The sequence below is a fragment of the Pyxicephalus adspersus genome, chromosome 11, assembly GCF_032062135.1.
Source record: "Pyxicephalus adspersus chromosome 11, UCB_Pads_2.0, whole genome shotgun sequence".
NCBI classification, from domain to species: Eukaryota; Metazoa; Chordata; class Amphibia; order Anura; family Pyxicephalidae; genus Pyxicephalus; species Pyxicephalus adspersus.
In genome coordinates, this window is record NC_092868.1 from 15,196,664 (window position 1) to 15,222,725 (window position 26,062).

General features: G+C 37.8%; 2 protein-coding genes across 7 annotated transcripts in view; both read left to right on the plus strand.

Moving 5' to 3' along the window:
• The window catches only part of NTF4 (neurotrophin 4), a 92,686-nt gene extending 84,516 nt beyond the window's left edge, over positions 1-8,170 (plus strand). For 3 of the 4 annotated variants that reach the window (XM_072425834.1, XM_072425836.1, XM_072425837.1), the window contains exon 2: positions 4,882-8,170. In XM_072425834.1, the coding sequence (XP_072281935.1) occupies positions 4,903-5,610 (708 nt within the window). In that variant the 5' untranslated portion in view covers positions 4,882-4,902 and the 3' untranslated portion in view covers positions 5,611-8,170. Of the gene's footprint in view, positions 1-3,358; positions 3,611-4,881 lie in introns of those variants that run through there. The other variant, XM_072425835.1, reaches the window with a different exon arrangement.
• SAXO3 (stabilizer of axonemal microtubules 3) overlaps positions 1-26,062 on the plus strand; it is a 103,000-nt gene that overhangs the window by 74,178 nt on the left and 2,760 nt on the right. Inside the window, exons 1-4 of one of the 3 annotated variants that reach the window (XM_072425831.1) lie at positions 19,488-19,694; positions 21,055-21,255; positions 22,861-23,013; positions 25,407-25,534. In XM_072425831.1, coding sequence (XP_072281932.1) covers positions 19,599-19,694; positions 21,055-21,255; positions 22,861-23,013; positions 25,407-25,534 — 578 coding nt within the window. In that variant the 5' untranslated portion in view covers positions 19,488-19,598. Of the gene's footprint in view, positions 1-19,484; positions 19,695-21,054; positions 21,256-22,860; positions 23,014-25,406; positions 25,535-26,062 lie in introns of those variants that run through there. The other 2 variants (XM_072425832.1, XM_072425833.1) reach the window with 2 other exon arrangements.

Consider the following 26,062-nt stretch of genomic DNA (forward strand, 5'->3'; position numbering starts at 1 on the left):
TGCTTTAATGCATTTCCATTAAGTTCAAAGGAAAATGCATCTGGCCAAAAACATAAAAGTTTGAATGTGTGCCAAAAGAGAAAGAGGACTCGGGCAATAAATGTATTTGCATGGTATAGAGGTTGATTTTGCAATCTATCCAGCTTAAAAAAGTGATACAAAAGTTGTACGTTTCATTAGTTAGTTTTATTTAGGATGCAAAAACTCCTCAAACATCAGTAAGTTTCTTGTTTGGTCCGAATTCTCCTTTAAAAGACTGAGAAGAGCAATCCTGCCCATAGCCAAAGCTACAGAAAATATTTTATTATTATTGTTTGGCCTTTTGCCAGAGAAGGAGTTTCTAGACAAGCCTCCCTTCCCACTTGTTAGGCTTTTCCCATCTGTGTTTTTGGATTAACAGGCTTATAGAATCCTACTAGTGAACAGCACAGCAGGTTGAGACCCAGCAGCTCCAGTCAAGTACGGATTTGACTTAATTGTTGTGTAAGTGAGCAAACTATTTCAGGAAGAAGAGGGCTGCAAGGGAAGGTCCTTTCTTATGCTTGAAAAAGCCAAACACAAAGAATGTGACAATTGTAAATGCTGAAAGCGCGGCATAATTTCTGTCCTATTTGAAGATTGCTACTGTTTAAATGTCACAATTTACTACTTCTGAGAAAGCAATTTAGAAGTACACAGGTGGACATGATGACATTATAGCTGTCTCCAGATAAGTAGGAAGATTGTGCTTTTGTCTGCTTCAGATTTTTCTATTCTAAGCACTTTCTTCTGGAATGCACAGCCTAAAGCAGAACTGAAATGTAGACCTCCACCTTTCCTCTGTAATCTCCACCCATGGTGGTAGGCCACTAAAGGGCCACTAAGTGTCAAGGCCGCTCCTACCTCAAAGTTCGAGGAGGATAATGTCTGAAGCATTATGAATCCAATATGTTGTATCACCCTGGAAGATTGAGTGGTCCTCAAACTAATGTCCCCCTTAATAGCATGAAGCAGCTCCAAGCTCTTCAAGACTGGAGAAGATAGACTATCATGGAAGAACCTAGATGAACCAGCAAACCTGGAATTGATTTCTTAAAAAGAATTTGTAATTAGTTGGCAAACTGTTTTCATCCTGGTCAAGAAATATTCCTGGTTTGCTGTGATGGTCTGTCTTCTCCAGTCTTGGAGAGTTTTTATAAATCAGGCCCACAGTATGCAGGTTGGCAAACGGTGCTGGGAAGTTCAATGGTATCTGTAGCAACAACGGGGTGCTATTCCTCCCGATGACACCAATGATGGTCTACTGTTCCTTTGCTTACCAACACTAACAATGAGGCACAATAACTCCCAGTGATGCTATCAATAAAGCACTATCCCTTCCACTGATTGCTGGACTTTTTTTTACTCCTACTTACCACCAGGACAGGATTTTTGACTCCCATAGGTGCTTTTTTAGGACCATAGATATAAGATAATTTTTACATTACCTTAACACAGACTGGCCTCCAAGAATTTGAACAAGAGTGCATTGACCCTATGTTTCAAAAAGTTGAGGTCCCAGCATCACACAATACAGCAATGCAAAGCAAGGAGCATTGGCTACATTTGTAATAACTAAATACTTCTGATTCTGTGTACATACATTTTATTCTGGCAAACTATACACAGAAATACTTGTCAAGGCTTACATAACATTTTTCAAGGTCTGATTCTTGACACCAGTGGACCATGCCTGCAGATGTTTTGAAATGGATACTTATAGTCTACACTGAAATGCCAGTTACTGGGTGCAAAGGAGAGACTGACAGTGTGGCACCCTGTAAGGGGAAGGTCCGGAACAAATACCTTCAATTACATTCATGGCATGATCCCTGAGTGTTATCTTAAAGAAAACGGCAGATTTAAAGATATTAAAAACATAAGAGATTTTAGTTCTTCGAATTACATATTCGATAAGGAAACCTGTATTTAGTAAAAATGGAGCCTACCATTTCCAGTTTCTTTTCCTTCTAAAATTCACTGCTTGACAAACTTTAGCTTCAGTCTTTTAGGGCACTGCCCTGAAACAAGCAGATCTCTAAAGTGAGTGTATGTCAAGCCAAACCCCTTTTTTCTTCATTTTAGATGCTCATTTTAGATTTAGAGCCCCTAATAGTACAGTCTAGATAGTAGATGCTTTTCCCCATTCTAGTTACAACTAGGAATTAAAGCTATTGCCTTGACATACATTTAACATGTATCTGATCAGAAAAGTAAATCTCTTTTAGTTCTGAAAGTACTTGCAATGTCATCTCACTCCATCACTTTATAATGCAACTATAGCCTTATATTGCCTCCTATGGTCAAACAATATACATCAGTGCTATACACTTGTTCAAGTATAGGGCGTTTTCATACCTTTACTCCCTCTCTGTACAATAGTGTGTAGTTATACTATCTTGCTCGTCAGTGATTCAGAAAGTACAAACGCCAGCAGTATTCTCCAATAATTTTTTTTAAGCTGGGTGAGAACAAGCTTTAGGAGGATGGTACCCCAACTTTTCAGTAACTACCCAAAACAGCCTGGTGATTACCTAAAAGTGCCAGGTGGTGCACCCAGCTCAAAGGTGATGGGGAGAACACCCAGCTAAAAAATCTTCCTGTCAGCCAATCCTCTGTTGGAGCCAGGTCAGGTGAGTAGGGGGGATGGTAGAGCAATTGGAAACCCAGGGTGTTCAATTTGGCAGCCACAACGTTGGACGTGTGCGCAGGTGCATTGTGCTGCAAAAAAAGAATCCCTTTGGTCAATTTTCCATGGCGTTTCGTCTTAATTGTCTCCTTCAGCTGGTCCAAGAGGTTAGCATAACACTGTCCGGTGATACTAGAGCCCTGAGGTAGGTAGTCCACCAACAGAATCTTTGTCCCAGAAAACAAACGCCATAACTTTTTTGGCCGATTTTTGGGTTCAGAACCTCTTCTGCAGGTACCCGCTGTGGTGCCATTCCTTTGACTGTTCCTTGGTTTTAGGATCATAGATGTGGAGCCAGGTTTCATGCTTGTTAACCTAGCCAAAATGTCCTGTGCTGCTTCAAAATGGGCCAAAACGGCTTTGGATGCTTCAACTCTTTCCTTCTTTTGATCAATGTTCAAACATTTCGACACCCACTTCACTCAAAGCATGTCTAGGATAGTGGTGATAACAAACCCAACACACGCCTGTGAGATGTCAAGGTTCTGGGCTATCATTTTTGCGGATATTCCCCGGGCCTCAATAATCAGCTTATGGACAGCATCGCAGGTTCCCGGGTCAGTTTAGGTTGGGGTTCGCCCACTTCGGTGCTCATCTTTCACGGTGAAATGCCCAGTTTTGAAATGAGATATCCAGGCTTGCTTGTACCTCTGCCATCACAGCTTCTCACTAAAAGAAAAAACAGTTTAACAAAAACTGATATTTGCACTGTTATATACTAAGATATTAGGCTGTCATATGCCCCCACACTAATTTTTTTATTTCATCTGGAAGGGGCAAGGCCAGGAACTTCTCAGCACCCCCCCGTATAAGGCATGATGCAGCTCACTACTCACTGAATGAGGTGCTTCCAACCAGTAATTTGGCTTCAATTTCTCCTTTGGCACTCCAGGACGTCTTAAGGTCTTTCCTTAAAATTAGTTTATAATATTAATCATTTTTGTATTATTTTTAATATTAATTTCAGAGTTACAGAATTTGATATCTATTAAAAAGTGTTTAATAACAATTGAGCTGCCGTTGTGTTTTCCCCTTGAATGAAGTCTTTTATCGTTACTATTTATAATTGTACTTTCTGCTCTGCAGACCATCTGCAAGCAGATTAACAGATGTGAGCCATGTGAATGTGGTCAATATGTGTTTCTAAAGCTTGTTAATTGGTACAGTCACCAATGTACTATTACCCTAAAGCAGCACATTTGCAGATGGAAGGTTTTCTCACAGTCTGTCTGAGGAACCGCCACAATAATAGTTGGCATTTAAGGAGATGTAACACAGATCACTTCATTTTAAATGCACATATATTAGAAGTCTACATGTTCTGTAACCAATGTTCTACAGATGATAAAACATATGTTGTGGGCAGAACTTTCAACTTATGCTGGGCTTAACAATTTGGAGTAAGTTTTACTATTTGACCAACTCAAGGGGCTGTTTAGGCTAGAGAAAAATGGACATTTAAAAAGGGTTACCCACTGAGCTTTCCTCAAATTCACAGTTCACTCTCCAGAGCCAAAAGGGTGATTCGTGCTAAATAGCTTTATAAACACAAACTCTTACTAAGTGGTCTGTTTCACTTATTGTTGTTTCCTGTAGCATCTGACCAGTGGAAGCTGTTGCTGCCGATCTTCATATTTGTTCCATATCACTCTACCCCCCATTCCACAAATAAAACTTGCATAAGACTCAGAGCCCCCCCATTACAATGATTTTTCAGTCCTTTGCTATTAGTGTGGAGGACGCCCTGATCCCTTTATAAGCTTCAGATCAGATTTTCTCAATCTAATTAGGATAGAAATAACAATTCCTACGTAGTTATGTTAAAATGTTGGGACAAGATAACTGAAGTAGACAGAGACACAAAATTGTAATGTAATTTGGATGTACCACCTTTTTTTTGTTATTTTAAATTAGAAATTGAATTAGAAGGATATCCCCATGTACTCCAATGGGTTACTTTGAAAAGTTTATATACCCACCAGGTTCCTAGGAATTCATAGTATAGCAATCAGGCAGGGTGGTTCCCTCCACTGGAATCCCCCATGAGGTGTAAGAAAGCAATGAGTGATTCAGTCTACAAATAACAAAAATGTAAATTGTAAATGTGCTAATTACTCATAAATGGAACTTGTCTTTAGACATGCATTCTGACTGTGTGTTTTCTTTTTTTGCAGTTGTTTGAGGTGGATTAAGTAATGCTCCTCCGCCTTAATGTCATGGTGATCTCATACCTTTGTGCCATCAGTGCTGCCCCCTTCCAAAATCAGAACACCGATCGGGATTATGGCCCCAACATTTCCTCCTTCACACCAGACCAATTGCAGGAACCCTATAACTTTACTGAGGGACTCCATGAAGGGATCTTCCCAGACTTGACAACTACATATCCTGACATGGCAGGTAAAGAATGGAACCTTTATTCATCAAGAGTGGCTCTGACCAGTCAGGAGCCCGCTGCACCACCCCTTTTGTTCTTGGCAGAAGAGAATATTGCACACTCAGAACCAGCAAATAGGACTTCCAGAGTGAAAAGGGCCCAGGGTTCTGATTCCATTAGCCTTTCGAGAAGAGGAGAACAGTCAGTGTGTGACAGCATCAATGTCTGGGTTACTGACAAACGACAGGCAGTAGATATTCGGGGAAAGACTGTTACCATCTTGTCTGAAATTCAGACGCTCACAGGACCCTTAAAACAATACTTTTTTGAGACCAAATGCAACCCTCAAGGTAGCACAACAAATGGTTGCCGAGGAGTGGACAAAAGACAATGGATATCGGAATGTAAACCAAAACAGTCATATGTTCGGGCATTAACTGTGTTTGACAAGATGGTAGGCTGGCGCTGGGTCCGGATTGATACAGCTTGTGTCTGCACCCTGTTGAGCAGGAGTGGAAGGACGTAGAATTAAAGGGGGCAGAGGATAATCCTCCCCTTGGTTTACTGTGGTTTGCAAAAGCTGATGAAGTTAATATTGTTTTTCTTAAAGCTGTTTACAGTAGGGCCTTACAGCCTGCACCACACATTCCTGGAGTCACGCCACAAACCCAGTGTCTTAGAGGATGGAAAAGTCACCAACAGCTGCCATCAGGAGTCATTTAACTTTACCATGTTGGGAAGGAGCACAAAATCGGAGACAGGCATACTGCATTACCCGGACCATGTAGGACAAAAGTGTCACCTCTCAGTGCTTTCTAAATTTAGTGCCTTTTCATTTTGAATTTGCACAGTAGACTGTTAGTATGAATTTCATGGCAAGTTTCGGAAGGCCGGACAGGATCAGCATTTGTCTAATCAACAGCATATGTGCGCCTTTTACCTATCAGGTCTCACCATCCAATTTACTTGTCTACTAAAGACAATGTCACTAGGTATTGACAATTGAAATGAAAGACTTGCCTGTGGTTATTAACTGTTCAGAGTGGACCTGCTAGAGAATGTGTATATTTTTTTCTGCCGCCCAAGGAGTCCACATTTTAAGCTATTATAAAATGGTTATTCTATTTGTAAATTTTATATATCTATATATATATAAATATATATGTGTATATATATTGAGAAATATAACTTATTGTCATTTTGTTTTTATGAACTTCATGTTACATCATCTTCTGATTTTCCATTCTTTTCAAAGAGCAAACTTCATCCATGTTCAATTTCTGCTGGGTCTGCACATGGGTGATCACCCCCAGCTCATCACCTACAACTATGCTTGTCTTTTCAACCAAGCTCCTTTTTTTCATCACACAATCCTTATTTCTCTAAAAAATCCATTTGCATGCATAGGGTGCAGAAATACTGTTTTATGGCCATGTAAAATATCCTGATGAACATATGAAGAGCAATCAAAACAGTTAAAGGTAGCCCAGTTGAACAACCATGTCCATTGAAGACCCAAAGGGCATATAATTCCGTTTTTCTATATAAAGATTTAGGTGGAGTAGCTTTTTAAATGTAATTTCGATTTTAAGATTACATTTGTGTTTTAAAAGGCCCTTTTATAATGTTTATTAAATATATTGGTTCTTTTTTTTTTGGCTTCTTTCTGATTTGTTTTGCCACATTCAGAGATGTTCAGGCTATGTAGTCTATTTCAATTCTCTGTGAGCTGTGTGTTGTATTTCTATTGTTTTTATTTTGTGTCTATCTTAAGAAATGTTTTTAGTGTAAATGGGCAAGCATAAAAATAGTAAAACATAGCTAAAGAAGAAAGAACAATATATTCAAAAACATTACAAAACAGCTCATACAAATCAAAGCACTCATCCTGAACTGTTGTTTAATTTTAGATAAAGTGTGAAAGGTTTTGAACCCGTGTCTATTTTTTAATGCAGTCTGTGTAGTCCTGTAGGATAGATTTCCATTGATTCCACTGTGTTAGGGAGTTACTAGGCCAGGAAGGTAATTCTCAATTTGTAAAGTAAAAACTTTTATATCCATAGTCTTCCACACTTTACCTAAAACTAAACATCTTGGTTTAAATTGGGCTTTAAAGTTGTCTAAAGGTGCAAAACAAAGGGCATTTGTACTACAGGTAATGTAATAAAGAGACACTATTACACTTAGAAGTGTCTGCATGTACATTTTATTCTTGGGAGTATGCAAATCACATGATGGTCCATTTTATAAATACCATTCTAAATTCCTACGGTCAGCACTTAGGGCATCCATTTTGTACCTCATTTTGATCCTGTAACATGTTGAGTGTCCTCATTGATCAGTAGTGTGGTTCTTTAAGGGACAAGCAATTGTTTCAACTTAATGACCCAAAGGTCACTTTGAAGAACTAAAGTCAATATTTGCATAATCAAGGATTCTGGGCACTTGAATCACTAATAAATGAACATACATCTCCAGATAAAAGTAGTGCTATGCTGGTAGTGATTTACTTAATTCTCCTTTAGTACAGGTTCACGTAAAGGTTTATTTTTTTTTATTTATTGTTTCATGTTCAGCATCAGATCATTCCTTTCATTAATTTCTTTCTTGTTTTTACTTACATACATTTCACTGATTACCTTAACCTAAATTTTGGTCAAGATCAAGCATCAACCAGTCAAAATCAATCTTTAACCTATGTGTGCTGATATCTCCTCTGTGGATTACTTTTCATATTGTCATCTGTAACTGTCTTTATGAAAGAAAAGGCTCATATATTTTCTTAAATATTTGTAAAAAATAGTATTCTTAAATACAACAGTTTTGAAAAAACAATTACATTTGCAATTTTGTATGTAAAATACCCTTACCTGTACAAGGAATGAAATATTTGTCATTTGTGTAACTTTGCTAGGCAGCCCATTGCTCTTTGTTAGCTGCCACCCTAGACATAATAAGGCACCAAAATAACAGTTGTAAGTGACAAAATATCACTTTCCACTATATCTTCATGTTAAATATTATCTGTTCTGTGTTCTCCAGGAACAATTCCATATTTATACATGAATAAAACTTTTTTACCTAAACTTGTCTAAAGATGATATCGTTTATAATTAGACGTTGTGGTTATTAGGCAGCAGACAACACATTGGGGTCATCAGAAGGATTTCCTTGCACTAGAAGCTCATTTGGTGTAGGAATTGGTCCTCATATCTCCCAATGGTTGATTTTTAGTTATCAACATAAGTATCTCCCCTTCTCTATAATTCATAAATATGTTAAGTAACAAGAAATAAGAACTTGCAATGGAAGTTACTCTATCAGAAATCTGCCATGAGTTGTGCCTTTGCAGTACCAAAGAAGAAGCTGTGGATTAGCAGCCCATCATACACATAAACTTCAAACTTTAAACTTCATTGGTTTCATATGAATTTGAAAATGTTGTATCTTTTGTGTAAATAATAATAAGAAGAAATTTTAACTATCCCATGGTTTGCTGGTAATCCATAATCTCATCTAGGTAATACCTTGGTGTCAGCAGCATAGAGAGTCTATATGTTCTAGACACAGGATAGCCATTCAGAGTTATACATTTTGTGCACTTTTGACTCATTAGTTTTTGGAAATCCACCAGACCTAATAATTCGACCACCTTGGAGTCAAAATTATGTTGCTTCCAATTGGCCATATTCTCATCAAGAAAACGACTGCAAACAAATACAGAATGATGCAGTCAAAAGGCACAGGTGCACATGTAGATAAACATTTAATATATTGCATAGAATGCAATTATCATTTAGTCAAAAACACAACAAAAAGTGCACCTACCTCTCTTTTGACTGTCTTGCAATCAGCATTAAAATAATACATGAATTAGTTTTTTCGTTTGATGCCTACATGATTCGTTCAACCTGTGAAGAAAAATGAAGAAAGTTCTTCATGGATATATTGCCATGTGCTTTGATTTGTTGCTAGAAGTTGGGAACCTCAAAGATCGCTTTTCAGGAGAGAAATAGTGCATGCTCCAGGTGACTGACATTTTCTCTGCCATTGGTTCCCAATATTCACGCTGATGTTCACTGTTTCGTCTTTATGGTATTTCAGCAGTTACTTTTCTCTGTTAATACTGATATCACAAAACAAGCATTATTGATTATTTAAGCAAACTTTGCACCAACAACTAAGGCCTGCAAAAAGTATGCATATTTTTTAACTACCTGTAAGAGGAACTCAATACTACCATCCAGATCAGCTTTTGTTCGATGGTTTGTGCCAGTCTATTGGGCATTTGGATCGCTTCTGGCTATTCCACCTAGGCATGTATCTGGATCCTGCCTTCCTTGTGCTGCCTGTCTGCCTATTTGCAGCTCTGAACAAGATCTGGTGCCCAGGGTTGTACTTTTAAAGAATTTAAGTATTTATTCAACACAAATAACATGACAAATACCCAATGGGACCAGAAACAACCATTTAAACCAAACATTTTTCTATTATTATTATTATTATTATTATTATTATTATTAAACAGGATTTATATAGCGCCAACATATTACGCAGCTCTGTACATTAAATAGGGAACTGTCTGTATTAGTCTGTCATTTGCAATCCCTATTTAATGTACAGCGCTGCGTAATATGTTGGCGCTATATAAATCCTGTTTATTATTATTAATAATAATAATAATAATAATATTAATAATAATGGTGGTTTTTATATGTGCATTGGAATGAGGAAGGTAAATCTTATTTACCAGTTATTTAGTGATAAAGTATATTTCAATTTTCAGCATATATTACACACATTGACACTGGTGGTCATACATTACAATCGTATTACAATCTCATGTAGGGTGGCTAAAACTACTGTACTTACAGGGTGTAAATTCAGGCACCTGCAAAAATTAGTATGAAAAAAATTGTGGATTACATAATTTTCTTCAGTAAGCTAGCCTGGTTTTTCTCAAGCATTTTTTGGGCTTCTATTTTTTAGGAGAATATTTCCCAATTGCTGTTATTGCAAGACAATAGACCACCCAATCTGTTTATGACACTGGTCAGGCCAGCACGCGTTATATAAACATGTATCAGTTATAAACCTTAGATTGTATTATGCTTCTTTAAGCCAGGTCTATCACAAATGCTAAAATATAAAGTAATATATTCACTAGTAAATTTTGTATCATCCCTAGGGGAGTAAGAGTGCTCCCCATACATGTTTATGGAACAAACTGAGCATTTTCACATTGTGGTTCATATTAACCAAGAAGATTAATGAGAAGGTGTTTTATTAGTACCCTTATTTGTACATAGTTCCACATCAACACTTGTAGAAAATATATTAATAAAAGACAAAATACATATTAAGAATTGTACATGGTGAATGCTAACTATTGATGTGCTAAAAGGTCATGCAAAGCCTAACACTGAAAATGTCCAAATACCCTTAACTCCAATCAGCACAGGTTAAATACACATATAAATGAACCATCTATACAATTGTAATTCTTTTATACCATTTTTGGTATAAAACAAATAAATATTACTTCAAAAACAAATACCTTCTCTGCAGGTAAGGACAGCTAAGTCTAGGACATATTCAAAGACTGGACAATGAAGAAACAGCGATACCCTGAAGAAGCTATTCCAATGTCCCTATTATAATCATTTTCATGATTTTAAAATGACAATTATTATAGTATCATTAGTTATTAGCTGCAAGAGCTAGCTCTATGAGGATAACAGGAAACTAAAACATAAAATTGAGACAGCTAAACTAGATAAATTCAAAATAATTATGATTTGGTTAATTACATAACCAGGTTATTTGGCACTTTATTATCTGCCTGAATTGAGGCTGAATCTGATAACACCCCCAGGCTGTTACACTTGATGTGCCAACTCCTTAACAAGTTCAATATTTTTGTTTGGTAAAGCAACAAAGCAATTTATCTGCATTAGGGTTCATACAAATGGGGACTAAAAGCAAACTTACCAACAGGATGCACGATAGGATGGGCAATGAAGCTTACACTAAATACACAATTACCATAGCTTCAGCACTGTTAGTTTGCAGGAGTTGTGTAAAATGGGTCTAATTTAATAAAGCTCTCTAAAGCTGGAGAGGATGCTTTCATTAGTGAAGCCTAGTGATCCATGATACCTGGAATTGATTTCTAGAAACCTGGACCAGATTCATTCCAGGTTTGCTGGATAACCCAGCTTCACTGAAGAAAGTGTATCCTCTTCAGTCTTGGAGACCTTTAATAAATCAGGACCAATGTGTGAGGTGTGTACATATGAAAATATATGGGAAAGCCACATATCAGCCTCTGTAGAATATGATCCTCCCTAATGCTAAAGCAAAGCTTAGAATATAACTGCTCTTTCAGTGAATGTACAATTACCCTTTATTCCTACCCCCTTAACCTATAGAATCTAACACCCCAAGATAAAAAAAAACTAATTTGGATGGCCGCAGCGTACAAAATCTTATTACCGGTTAAATATTATGCTATCAAAAGACCTTTATAAGTGACGGGGGCATATGTTGATATTAAAGGATTCGAACTACATTTCACATGTAGGTGTGGTGGCATTGGCAGCGGACCTGGAAGTTACATTTTATTGCAGTTCTACCACTTCATCCCATTAGAACTGTTATCTGAATCAGGTCAGAAATGTTGCGCCTGGTTTACTACGAATCCTGACCAAGGTGCAATAATGCAAAATTTAAGGGGTTGGGCTATGGATAAGAATTATTGGGAAAACTTCTGGTGTAAAAAAAAAATGAAGCAAGTGCTCGTCTCTTTTCTCACTGCTGATTGCCAGGACCAGGAATAATATACATTCTCACCCTCCATCCATTACACGATACTCTGCAGGGGGAGCTGATTTGACAATTTTTTTAATATATTTTGGACATCTTAATAGAAAATGCAAACTGATATTTACCAAGAAACATAAAAAACACAGCATCTAATGTAAAACTTATTTGAATGCAGTTTACTAGGTGTTGAAAACTGTATTTTCAAGTACCAACATATACTCTGGACGCAATAAAACACAGCAGCCCCCAGGCATGTAACACCTTTTTGTTCCCTTAGCAGATTGTTTCATCATTAGCTGTTTAATAGCTTAGCAAAATAAAGCCAGAGGTAGTGAGAGTGGGTGATAAATAGGTAAACAGGATTTTATACGATGTAGAACGCGTCTTGTTGTGCAGAACTGGCTGCAGACATTCCAAGAAATATTTTCAATGAATTATGGAGCAAAGATTAACAAGAAAGACAGACCTGGAGTTTTTTCTGTCTTGGAACAGTTGAGTGTCTGCATACCTTCTGTAGCTGTAACCAAACTTTTTTTCACGTTGCATTTACCAAGAGGCTGTTGTCTGCTGTTTTAGGGTTTGTTTTATTCTTGCAGTCGCTGTGTGTGGCCATATAGTCACAAAAATGAACACCTGGGGTCTTAAAGATTGCTGGATTTACATTTAATTTATTGCAAGTTGGTTAGTAAATTTTATTACTAGCAATTTTACAATGGTACATTAATGCATTGTATGTACATGTTTTATTGTGATAAAAGTATATCTGACAGGTCTATGTATTTAATAAATAGTAGTTTAATTGAACTCCCATCCTTAATCAAGTCAACTAAATATGCTATGAGTAAATGAAAACAAAAGGTATGGTAAGTTATAGGGCCTATTTATATAAGTACTGGTCAAATAAAAAATCCTCACTTTGTTTACTTTTTCTGAACAAATTTTTATAATGCCAGATTTGTGAAAGAATGATTGGCATTTTCACAGTGGCTCATAATTAACCTTCATTTTCCATCAGAAGTTACATTCATTTGAATAGACTTGCATTATAACCATGACTGGCACTTTTAAAAAAGATCCGAGTAAAAAAGATCAGGGTGTTTTAAAATCCAAAATGACAACTGACTTCCATTATACCTAAATCAAGTGTTATTATTGGAATGTAGCAATAAGGATGTGATATATGCTCATCCTTGGTTGAAATTTATGAACTTTATATGGGTATAGATAATGACATTTTCCTGGATAACAGTGTTTTCACCCCTTTATAAATAAGCCCCTTTATTAAGTTTTGCTAGAGAACACCCACAGCCAAAGTTGAAAAGTCTACGCACTGCCAACATGCTGCAGACAAGTACCCTTGACTCGGGTAGCTCGGATCATTGCCCCCTCTCACCCTAAACCCCTTTAAATCAAATTTTTTCCCCCTCCCCCAATTTTCACCAACCATTTTTCACTTAAAATCCTTCCCGCACTTAACTACATTTTTGTTTTCAAACCTTATCCGCACCATACTTTCACTATTCTCACCTTCTCAATTCTCCCGCCCCCTGTTGCTTACCAGCCATCCCTCCCTCTTTCTGCAAAAAGCACAGACACCTGTTTGGGTTAAAATGGCTGGCAAGCAGCCGTTTATTTAACAAAATTTTAAACTTCTTTTTATTAAACAATAGATAACCAATAAATAACCATGGTAAATGACATATGAAATAACGTACATTAAATACCATACATTACCATAATTTAACATTCAAATTATCATCACATTAACATAACATAACATTAGCATATTAATAACCAATAATATTTCAAAATTACTGCCGCAAATTCTGTCCCTCACTTCCGATGCCCCCTCTACTTAAACCCTCTACACTCCTGACCCATCCTCTCACTACTCCCCCTTCTCTCTCCTCACTTATCATTAACCCTTAACACTCCGGCAGGGGGGCTGCCCTCTCATCCCAGTCATGCCGGCCCTGCTTACAGTCCCCTGCTGCCGGCCTGCCTTGCTCTCTTTGTGCAAACAGTGGTCTCTCTGTAGAGCTCCCATAGGCTCCCTGCCCTGCTATGTCATTACTATACCTCTGTAATTGGTACATCAGTGTAAGCTCACTGTTCCTTCTTTGCAAGATGCTGACCTCTCTACTTATACTGTGACTGCTTTCTAAAGCAAACAAAGTGCAACACACTTTTAATTTTGATGCACAAAGGGATGGGTTTAGTTGATCTAATGTGAAAATTTAATTTAGGCTTTGGGAAAAAAAATAAGTGGAAGGGATTCTTTACCATGTAAGTCATACACACAGAGTAAATCACTGTGCATGTTAAACATATAAAACATCCTTATAAATGTGCTAGTTGGAAGAAAGGTTGATAAGCCAAACTTTCCTTAGAAGTTGCTGTTCCAGTGCAAACCAGCTTGGCATTACACCATATGCATGACACCATAAAGTTTAACTGTTACCATAACTGTTTCTATTAGTTGACTCACTAAGTAAGAATAGCATAAGGGCAAGGTGAGAGAGGAGATTGTCATAGGTTCCCAGCATGTGAAGAGGCCCTGTATCCATTGTTAAAATTAAAATTCAGTGACAAAAAGTTTTAGAGGTGAGTGATCCCAGTATCCCATGCCCGAACCCTCAAGTCAATATTACTCAAAAATAAAAGAAACTTTAGCACTATGATACACAAACAATAAGATAATATGTTATGGGCAATGTCAGTTATATATAATATATATATATATATATATATATATATATATATTAATAGTTATATAAGTATATAAACTATTTTGCAACTGTTGTTTATTGATTTTGCAAGGTCCTATGAAACAGTCTTGTTGACTCCTGATGAAGAATCTTTTGCAAAATGTGTCAGGTCAAAAAGACAAAAAAGTGGATCACATGGATACACCTTGAGATCTCTAATTTTGTAACATCATTCAATGTATATTATTTTATCTTTCTGTTCATGTAAGAAATATAGACGGCTCATGTTAGGTTGCTCTATGTACAATAAATTGTTTAGGATATCTTTAAATTATTTATCTTTTTTTGAAACGGCCCAAACATTGAGCCCGCTACTATAACACTCATCCCTATCTAGTCATAGGTTTCTTTCATTTTTAACTATCGTATAACTTACAACTAAGTGTGTCCCAGCTTGCAGAATAACAACTTTCATAATTGTTGTACTAAGTGATCTATGGTCTGACATCACCTGCATGTCATCCGATGCCTTATGGCACTGACACCATTGTATGGGCTTTGTCACTCCAAATGATACAGATTTTTTTCAAATAAATTTTGGGATGTTCACAATGGTGGCCACAGAGTGGAACCCCAACACACAAATGGGGGCATAGATATCTGGCACACCCAGAAAACCGGTCCGGTGCTAAAGTTTCTTTGATTGTGTAACTTTTTTTTTGTAACTTGACTTCATTTTAATTTGCCTTAAGTCAAATTAATAAGAACTTTTAATGAAGTTGAATACACCATTTATACAAGGCAAATACACAAGTAAAAAAATATATATAAAATAGACAGTAAAAGATAGACATCTAGTGGCTGAAATGTATAACTAACTAAAATAAATAGTGGTAATGTGTCACATTCAACTGGAACTGTTTTGACGTTATGATTAATATTATTATTATTATATAAAATAAACAGTATTTTTAGCACCAACATGTTATGCAATGCTGTTCAATAAATAGGATGTTGAATGCACAATGTTAATATATAATTATATATATTGTTTTTTAACATCTTTACCCCAGTGACCTCTCACCCTATAATGCCCATTTTACATTTTGCCCAATTGTTATGACAAATTACTTTTATTGAAAAGTAACTCAAATAATCCACATATACCCCGGACCTGATTATATTCATTGGAATGGGTTTACCCACGTGCTTTTTTCAACAAACCCTCAGTCTCTAATCTCAGCAAACTTACCCTAACACATTTTATGACAGCACTGTGTTTAAACTCATGCTGATGACCATGTTGAAATAAGGAGAGTATGTTTTTTCTGAAGAAGACACGTAGACCAGTGGTGAAATGTGTCCTATTACTGGGGTCTAAGTTACTTAATCTACATCTGAACAGACATTTTGGTCTGTGCTGTGATAGCTAGGCCTAACGAGTTTTAGTTATTTTATGTTCTAGGTTTTTTATATAGTACAGATTTGTTTGCTAGAATGAATTGTACTAGAAATTGTTATGAGAACAAGTTGTTGTTTTCCAGAGAGGCCCGTGGCCGTAAGAAGTAGGCGCAGGGCCTACATGACCGGGTGCTAGGCCTAGCCCAGAGGTGTTAAGGGGTTAAGAAAAGGTAGTGATGCTAGAGGGGGCTGGGCTAGTAAAGAAAGTGGGATCGGAGGAGATTAGGAATTAGGAGATGTTAAAAAGGGCTGGATGAAAGTGTGAGGCCCTCTTTTTGTCCCACCCACCCGCCCCTTCTGTTAGGGGTAAAGTGGAGAGTTTGGTTTGTTTTAGTGGTTGGGGTCTTGGAAGGCAGGGTATTGGAAAAGTGGTGGATTTTGCCAGGGAGGATCCCCTTTGGTGGGGTCTCCCCCTTTATGGTGAATGGATGATTATGGCTCCTGAGGCGGTGCTGGGCGGCTAGGGGCCAAGGTGGAGATGTTGGAAGAGTTCAACTCTTGTTGGGTGCGGATTTTGCCTTCTGAGACCTGCAGTCTGGTTGTTTGGGTGTATAATTGGGAGTTTGATAACATTATGGATATTGTTGTAATGGGTATATAATATTAAAAGGGTAATTAGGTTGTTGGTAATTACGCTATATTCAATGTAATACGTTAGCATGATATAATCCCGTTTTAATAATAATTATAATAATAATGGAGTGTTATGTTATTTTATGTTAATGTATGCTTATCAAAGTGTAAAACGTAGTTTTTTATTTGGCATTTATTTATTTTGGATATTTGTTTGTTAATTATTTGAAAAGGTAATTTTTTTTAATGGTGTTTAAATAAACGGCTGCTTGCCAGCCAATTTAAATCCAAGATTTGTGTTGGGGTATTTAATGGTGGGGGAGTGGTTGGTAAGCAGGGGGAGGTGTGGAAGGAGGCGGAGGTTATGACAATGGTGTTGGTAAAGGATGGGCTAGAAGGTCCGAGCTACCCTGGTCAAGGTCCTTGTGATGTCTTGTTGGTGACCATGCAGATAGTTTGGTCTTCTTGGTGAGTCATTGTGGGGCTCTGAAGAATGGTCAGTTGATAAGTTGTTCCAAGTTAACTGGAACTGGTGTCTCTTAAGCTGTAATGTCTAAAATGCAGTTTGTGCAACCTAAGTAAATAATTTACACATGCCAGATGTTTATGTCTGGGAGCTTCTGGAAGGCACTTATCTAGAATGTTTCTTAAACAAGCCTTCAATATGGCTATCAAGTTATATCCTCTACAACCTGCAATGAGGTTCTCCACTCATGTTAATCTTTTGCTTTTCTATCTCTACCCTTCTACGTTGCAAACTTTCCCTTCTAAATAAACTTTTACAACTTTCACTGTGAGCAGAGGATTTTGTTATCATATACTAACCTTTCATATATACATACTAACCTTCTTCAATAGGAAAAGCTATGATTCTTGAAAACAGCTGCTGACCTTTCTTCTGTCCATGTGGAATAATGAATAGTCTTTGAATAGTAACTTTAAGGTAGTGCCTCAGAAGTAATTTTTTTAGGTTTCAGAATTTCCCTGTCCAGAAAAAATGTCAGATAGGGCTCAGAGCTGAGGTTCTGCAACTTGCTTAGCCTAAGCCAAAGTGACAAGTCAGAAACTATCTTGAGGGCTTAATTGCACAGGGAAACAGCACTTGGAAGGTTTGTTTTCCAGGTCATCAAGCACAACAGATAAGTCACAATCAGGGAAGGATTGCTTCCTAGGAGGCCCTAACTTCATGCCCACTTTAATTAAATTAATTACAGGAGGATAAAAAGTGTCTTGTCACTTGATACCGTATCTGTAAGAGAAGGCAGAGCTGGAACTTTAAGGTTTAGGGAACTTGACCTTAGACCCTTCAGAAGGCCAGCTTGAAGGAATTCTAAGACATGTGCCAGCCTTGGGGAACATGTGTCCCAAGACCTTGGGGTCAAAAACTGTACAAACTTCTCCCAAGTCTTGTAATGGATCCTATTTGTTGAGGTTTTTCTTGCTCCTAAAGGAATAGAGACTACCTCCTATGAGCACATCAGATCCAGCAGCCTCTACCATTTCATTTTCATACCCACTGCATTCCAAACTCTGTTTTCTACACTGAAATGATAATGCTGTCCATTCGGGACCATGTAAGAGCTATGTCCATTACAATGGCCCCCAAGGCCCTGATATAACACTATCAGATCTAGTAATAAAGGTTTTCATCCAGGATTCCCCCAGTGTTTAACCACAAATTTTTACACTGGATTTAATAAGAACATTTATGAATAGGTAAAAAGTTTAGTATTAACATAATTTTCTTATTAACACATGTTTAGTTTTTCAAACAAAAGTTTCTTAATTATTACATTTTCCTATTATACTAAATTGAAATTTTTGTAAATTTAGGATAAGGTTTGGATGCAGATATTTACAAAAAGACCCCTATTTATTTTCATGTGAGGTTTGTGCAACAATTGTTTGAATAATTTTATGTGGTGGTCATTATTTATAGTCATTGTGATTTTAGAATAATGTATACATTATATACATGTTTATTTGTTGATAACACATTTATTAGGATTGAATTAGACTCTTGATAATGGAAGAGTAGTTCACATGTGTCATATTAATAATAACACTTTATCATTTTTTTTTTTTTTTATAAAAGAAAGAAGAGAGTAGGAAGGGGAAAGGGGGGAAAGATTGGAAGGGGGGCAGAGAGAGGGGTGGTTGGATAGGTAAGGAGAATGAAAGAGAAGCAGAGAAGGAGAAAGGGAGGGAGAATAGAGAAAATGGGAGGCAGAGAAGTCTAAAGCAGCCAACCGGTGGTTGGAGAAAATTTTGGTTGTCTGCAAGAAAAATTACCTGGCCGGTACTCCCCATCTCCTATCACAGACTCAGACCTGCTTGGGGATACAGTAGCGCAGGGCTGTGGACACAACAAAAGTTGTGTTCATATGGGGGACATAATCAGTGGGGTCAGGAGAAGGACACACAGCATGCACGGGATTTAAAGTTATGAATGTAGTGATCTGTGCAGTCCGGAAGATTGGCGCCAACTGGTCTTAAGTAATCAGGCGGAAACACAGAAGGCTTAGCAGAGAAAAGGTTTAAATCTGTGCCTAATCATATGGAAAAAAAAACATTTTTTGTTGCAGTTCCTAACAGGAAAAAAAACTTCCTGTATATATTACGTTTCTATAATTCTATACTGTGCTGTCTGTAGACTGGGACAGTTGCTTTATGTCTGTAACTTTCCTCCAGCTTTGGAACCACAAGTCCCAGCCTGCCTCATCTTTATGAGCTGGCACCTATTCATACCCCATTCAGACATGCCAGGTCACCTGGTGTCTCCTGTGTATTGTGTGTCTCCATGCAGAGCAGTGTGAACAGAGGGAAGGCGTGTACTGTCCCCATGACAACATGGAAACACAACATTCCATAACCCATTCTCCCTGCACATTCACAGCACTGGAGATTGGGATTTCTCCATAGATCTTCCAGTTTTAATGTTGATAAGATGGGGCTGGAGAGGAGACAGGACTGGCATCTCACTAGTACTGGCATTGGACATAATTATAGGGCTCAGGTCCCTTTCCCCCCTCCACATATCAAGGTAATGTAACCGGCACCACCATACAACACGCCACCGATTATTGCAATGTTTTATTGTAGTATTGGGCAGTGAATTCCGTACGGATCTAATAAAGGGAGATTTCATTGTTTCTTAAGTAATATTTATAAATAAGAATTGCTGACATTTTTTTTCTTTTATGTGTTTGTGTAATTTGTTATTATTTTAGCTGTATTTCCTATGAATTAACCAATGAGCTTGGTATTTTATTGTATGCAGGGAACCTAAAATATATCCATAATCTCTGTTCATTCCTAATACTCTTAGTATTTATTATTAGATGACAGTGACTGTACGGTCCGGCTCTGCTCTGAGGACCACATATCAGGTCTAGGTGGGGAAGGCTTCTCTGGGGGCATTGTTAGTACAAAATCAAATAAAAGTTTAGAAAAAAAAACTTTTATAATTCATTTATTTTACTAGGTACACACGTGCAAAAATTGTTGTTAGAAAATGAACGACTAATGATTATGCACGATTATTTTGAACGATCATACTGTGCACAATTCTGTACTTGCTACGATCGTTCAAATATAATCCACCAATAATGTACACAGGCTAGATACGATCCTTTGAACGATGCAGGAAGTGACATGTAAAGGAGAAAGTGTATTGCAGAACCATCCACGATCACTGAATGACCGTACACACAATAGATAGTGAACAATCGTCACCCAATCAGATCCCCCGGGACGGTTGTTAGTTTCCAGCGACAATCCTCGTTCGTCTGCGTCGTTGTGCACTTTTTTGTTAACGATTATCGAACGAACGGTCGTTCGTTTACAGCGATAATTATTGTACGTCTGCATGCAGCTTTATTTTTTTGGCAAAGCAGCATGGTGCTCTATATTACTGATGCATATCTGCTATTTCTTATGAGGGTTTGAGACTTGGGGTGCTATATGGAATGAATGAACACACATATAGGTATATATCATGTTTTTCTGTATGTTGCATCAGCATTTTAATAAAGCAGAGCTTTCAGCAAAAAAAAAAAAAAAAAAATAACACATTTACAGGTGTAAAGCCATAGGCCCTGACTATAGACAGCATATGCAGAAGGAGCTGCCTGCAGTCTCCAGGAATATGTGGTACCGTATTGGGCCTGATTTAATAAATCTCTCCAAAGCTGACTTTCCTCAGTGAAGCTGGGTGGTCCAGCAAATCAGAAATGGATCTGGTTAGGGATTCAAAACATTTGCTAGGAAAAAACATTTTTTTTAGGAAAGGGAAAATAACTATATTTTCTGAAAGTGCAATTTTTTCTTTTTATGTATTTTTCGTGACTTTTTTTAAATTTATTCTGCCTAATAAAATATGGTGTACTTTTCTATGGTTTCAGTCAACGCTCTCTGAGCCATTGCCAGCCACACTACTACAAGGCAATGAAGTGACAGCCTTTGATGAATTGTTGAATACATATGAGACAACCACTGGAAGCACCTACAACAGGAAGTATCCTGGGGGCGCGTTGTCACAGCCCAATCATCCTCTACCCCCTCCACATTGGAAGGTCAATTACAACAAGGACTTATGGGAGAAGGTGAGAAAGAGAAGCCATGTATCTATCCATAAAATTGACTGTTAATGGTGTAGTGCTTTGAAGGTTTTAAACTTATTTAACCTATTTAAACTCTTAAACGTATTTTTTATTTTAAGACAGATATGTAAATATTACCAAGCTGGAACTCTGTGCTAGAATCCATTCAGTATTCTGCATGTTCTTAGCAGTCACACTCCCTGCCATCAGCGGGGAAATCATTCAAGCATAATGTTGTATGTTGTACCTCTTTAGTTAACTGGCAAGTGAAATACCCAAACTCCAGATCACAGTTGGCTGGTTCAACCATTGCTGGGCAACTTGGGAAAATTAGTTATTCTCTGAGACACATTTATGTTCCAATCAGTTGCATGCTGTATGTATGCATCAGCTTCTATATTGGTTTCTGGGTAATATGGGAGAACTACAGGCAAACATAAAATGCCTATTTAAACTACATTGTATTATGTAGCACACTCCCTCTAATAACCCAAAGGTGTGACATATGGCATTTTCAGCATGTTCAGGACTACAACGTTTACTCCTGCTGTGGTCATCAAAGCACACAGGCATAACACAAACACAGCCAAAACCAAAGCTAGTCATTATTAGTACATCTAGAACCTGGAGCTGCTAGAATTTATGGGTTGGCTTCACACATGTGAGTTGTGGTATTTTGCACTTTGCTGTTGCTTTGAATAGCAACCGATTGTTTAAGTACAAAAGCTGCCAGCACACCTGCACTACAAACACACCACAACACAAATACCATGGATTGTGATGTATGGTGTTGCCAAAAATGCTGCACTGTAATTTTTGGTGCACAATGTACAAAAACATGATGGGACCCTTAAGCTACGTACACACTTCCAATTATTATAGTTGGAAAACGAACGACGAACGATCCTGCACGATATCTACGAACGATCGTATAGCACCGATCCTGCACATAGAGATAACGACACGATCGTTCCTAGATATTGTACACACAATAGATACGATCGTTTGAGCGATAGAGGAACTATGTGCACGACAGGAAGTGAACGAACGTTCGTTCATTACGCATGCTCAGACCATGGACGATCAACAAACGATCGTACACACGAACGATGTTCAACGATCGTCGTCCAATCCGATCCGCCGGTCCGGTCGTTCGTTTCCAACGACTTTCCTCGTTCGTCGGCGGTTACCTTTTTTACGAACGATTTTTGCCCAATCGATCGTTCGTCGTTCGTTCGTCGTTCGTTTTGAACGATAAAAATTGGAAGTGTGTACGCACCTTTAGACTTCAGTAAAAGGACTTACAAATTACATTTAGATAAAATGCCATTGTTAACCATGATATATCAGAGTACTTTTAAAACAACACTTCAAATGGTATGTGATTTGATTAGCCCTAACCTCTGTAGCAATCCCTCCACCTAACCTGCACCACTTGAGACTGTATACAATGAAAATCAGATTAGGTGACCGGTTTCAGAATTTGATTTTGTGATATTTCCACAATTTTTACCAAGTTAAAGATTTTAATGTGTACCAAACATTTATCTACCCAACTATGTTATTATTTGAGTACCTTGACCATCACTTAAAAAATGTATCTTGCAGCTGAAGTTGAGAGCATGGAGGACTCCAGAAAAGTCTTCCAGTGAGATGAAAACACAGTTTAAGGGAGGTCCGGCTCAGCCGACCTACAGCACCTTCCACTCAGGACCACAATCCTTCTCCCTGGAAAATCATCTAAACAAAGGGCCGTCACAGGTTGGTGTTACTCTGCCCTGCATAATTTATTTAAAGATTGCATTACCTGACTACAGCCCAGAGATCATATAATAGATTTACAGATTATAAATTATGTAATGAGCAGACTGTATTGATCTGTTGTACTATTTGTAATCTTCATGGTTGTACAGAAAGATCAATGTCTGGGTTTTATCTCAAAAGTTCCAGTATGCAGAATTTTTATCAGTACTTTTTTCTTATGCCTCTTATCTAATCTATCTATATTATGGAGAAATCGCCAATAGAGCAGGTGTCACCATTGGAAGGTTTCTATCAGATCCTTTGCTAATTAGAAAACAAAGCAGCCTAATAAAAGTGCCGAGTGTCACTTTAAAGCAGAATTCTAACTTTTCTTTATTATTAGGCCCCCCCCACCCCATGTATATCTTTATTTTATTTACCCTCACCATCTTCTAGTGCTGTCCCCAGGCATCATCCTCAGGTCCTAAATGAACAGGATGACCCAATCTGCCATTGCTACAACCTTCCATCATCTTTCAAGATGATGATTTGTTCAGGCAAAATGCCTGCTTTCAGCCGCTATGAAAACATAATTATCTTAGACATCAATGGACCAGCTAGAAGGAAGAAGATATGTATATGTTTTTTATTTAAAAACCTTGATGGTGGTGTTGGGGGGGGGGGGGGTAGTAATGGAAAATGCACTTATCACTGCAGTTCTGATTTAAACAAGCTGCTAGAGGACCAAAGCAGATTTCCATTAAATTTTATATATTGTTGATTCTAAAACCTGCAGGTTTTCTGACAATCAGCACCTGTATTGAGCTCTGAGTTTATTATTCCAAACTTAGAGCTAAAAGGGAATTCAAAATCATCAACAAAGCTGCTAGAAAATTTGCAAATGCTCTATAAAAGCTTGCTGTACACACTGCTTTAATACAAACTGAGGTCATTGTCAATCAGGCATAAAACTATGGATTTCCTATGGAAAATTAAGCTGCATTTGTTCAGCAATCACAAAAAGAAAATCTGAATCTTAGGTGGCCAAGCCTCAGATGCAGCTGTTTTCTCTGCTTTGTTTTTAATTTTAAATCTTTCCTTTTGCTCCAATTCTTTCATGGTATAGTTCTCACACTTGTGTCATCGTTTTATTTTTTGATGTGATCTTTTTTGAGAATGTTGTTTCATATAATTGCAAATAAATGTTACGCCACGCTGTCAAGGCATCATAGCAAAATGTGGCCCCTGACTCAAAACTATCTGAGCTCTAAACTGATGACATATAAATCAATAAATGAAGAGATAAAACATCCCTTGATATAGCCCTGCCCTCCCCCGCATCAGAGCGGGATCGTTCGATCGCCGCTGGATCGCAGGGCCCAGGTAGGAGGGGCTTCTAAACCACTTTTTGCAAGTAGATTTCACCCCGAGTCACACTCAGGATTACCACTAGGGGGGTTAAAGTTGAGTTTAAGTTCCAGTTTAAAAAATTGCGATCAGACAGGGCTTTAGTGCAGAAAGGGACAAGCAGCATCACTTCTGCAATGAGCATTCATATCTGCCTAATCGCTAACTTTAACCGTCAAATTTGCCAAGTTGCACATGCACAGCTCAGCACTGTTTCCTGGATACCCAGCGCTGCCCAGCTTACCTTGAGATGCCGAGAATGAGTGAACCAAGCCATCATCCTGGCCTGGCCAGTAATATGGCCAAAGATAAGAATGAGGGAGAGAAGGCAGTAAAACACTGCACCTGCGATGGAATGGGGACAGGTGAGTAGTACCTGGCTTTAATCCCACTTTAAAAGTACAGTGCAGAAGCCTAGACCCACACACTGCAGCTGAAGACCTCCAGGGTATGTCTGCATCAAATTTACCAAAGCACAAATGGCATCTGCTCAGATAAATTTATAACTAGATTTATAGAAAACTATACTAAACAGTCTGGTATTTTGCCACACATTGTTTTCTTTTTTGAACTTGTTTAAACTTATACCTAGCACTGCAATGCTCATGGATAAGGCAGTGCATAGGATTTTCATATTGTGGCTGCCATTTTTACTTGTTGTGTTTGTGTCCCACTAAAACTGCAATGTTCTCTGCTCTTCACCATTCATGCAGTTTTGACAGCAGTATCTAGGGCCTGTTACTGTGGGCACTGAATAGCTATGCTAGATTTTCCTAATATGAAAGATGATCTGGTGATTGCGTCAGACCACCCAGCACAATTTCACAGACTGTTGGTGGTCCATGGAGGACAGGAAAGGACAGCTGCATCTAACCTTGTACGTTACCATGCTTTGTATACAAATAAAAGTGATAAAAATGGATTTAGGCCAGGAGAAATTGTTTAATTTTTCTGTGTTATGTGAATGTGTTTGTCATTACTTAAAAGACAATCTGTGTTTTCAGTCAATAGTGGCAACTACAGAAAATAAGGGTTTATCCAGGGACCCATACTACATCAGAGATGGTGGAGTCTTGAGTTTGAATGACATATATGCTTCAACTACCATGCGGGATTTTCGAACATTTACAGCGTGAGTTTATTATTCATGTCCTCTTTATATATTAGTATCAGTTAGGAGTAACTTACATAGTTACATGGTGGGTTAGGTTGAAAAAAGAAAATCCATCAAGATCAACCGCTAGGGAGATAAACATATTCCAGATATAAAACCCTAAAAGACATAGTTGGTCCAGAGGAAGGCAAAAAACCCTGGTACAATTTGCTTCAACAGGGGAAAAAATCCTTCCTGCTTCCATGAGGCAATTGGATGTTTCCTGGATCAGAACTTTCTGTGATTATTCTAGTTAGGTCATATATTTGGCCTTTTAACAATAGCTCAAGATACCAAAAATCAATGTGGCCTGGCCTTCACTCTTCCAATCATGTGCAAACAAAAATACTGGATATTATCATTGTATTTACTAAGCTTAGTGAACTACCGTATTTTTCGGACTATAAGATGCACTTTTTCTTCCCCAAAACTGGGGGGGAAAAGTGGGTGCGTCTTATACACCAAATACATGTTAAATATAATAAAAAAAAATCATACTCATCCGAT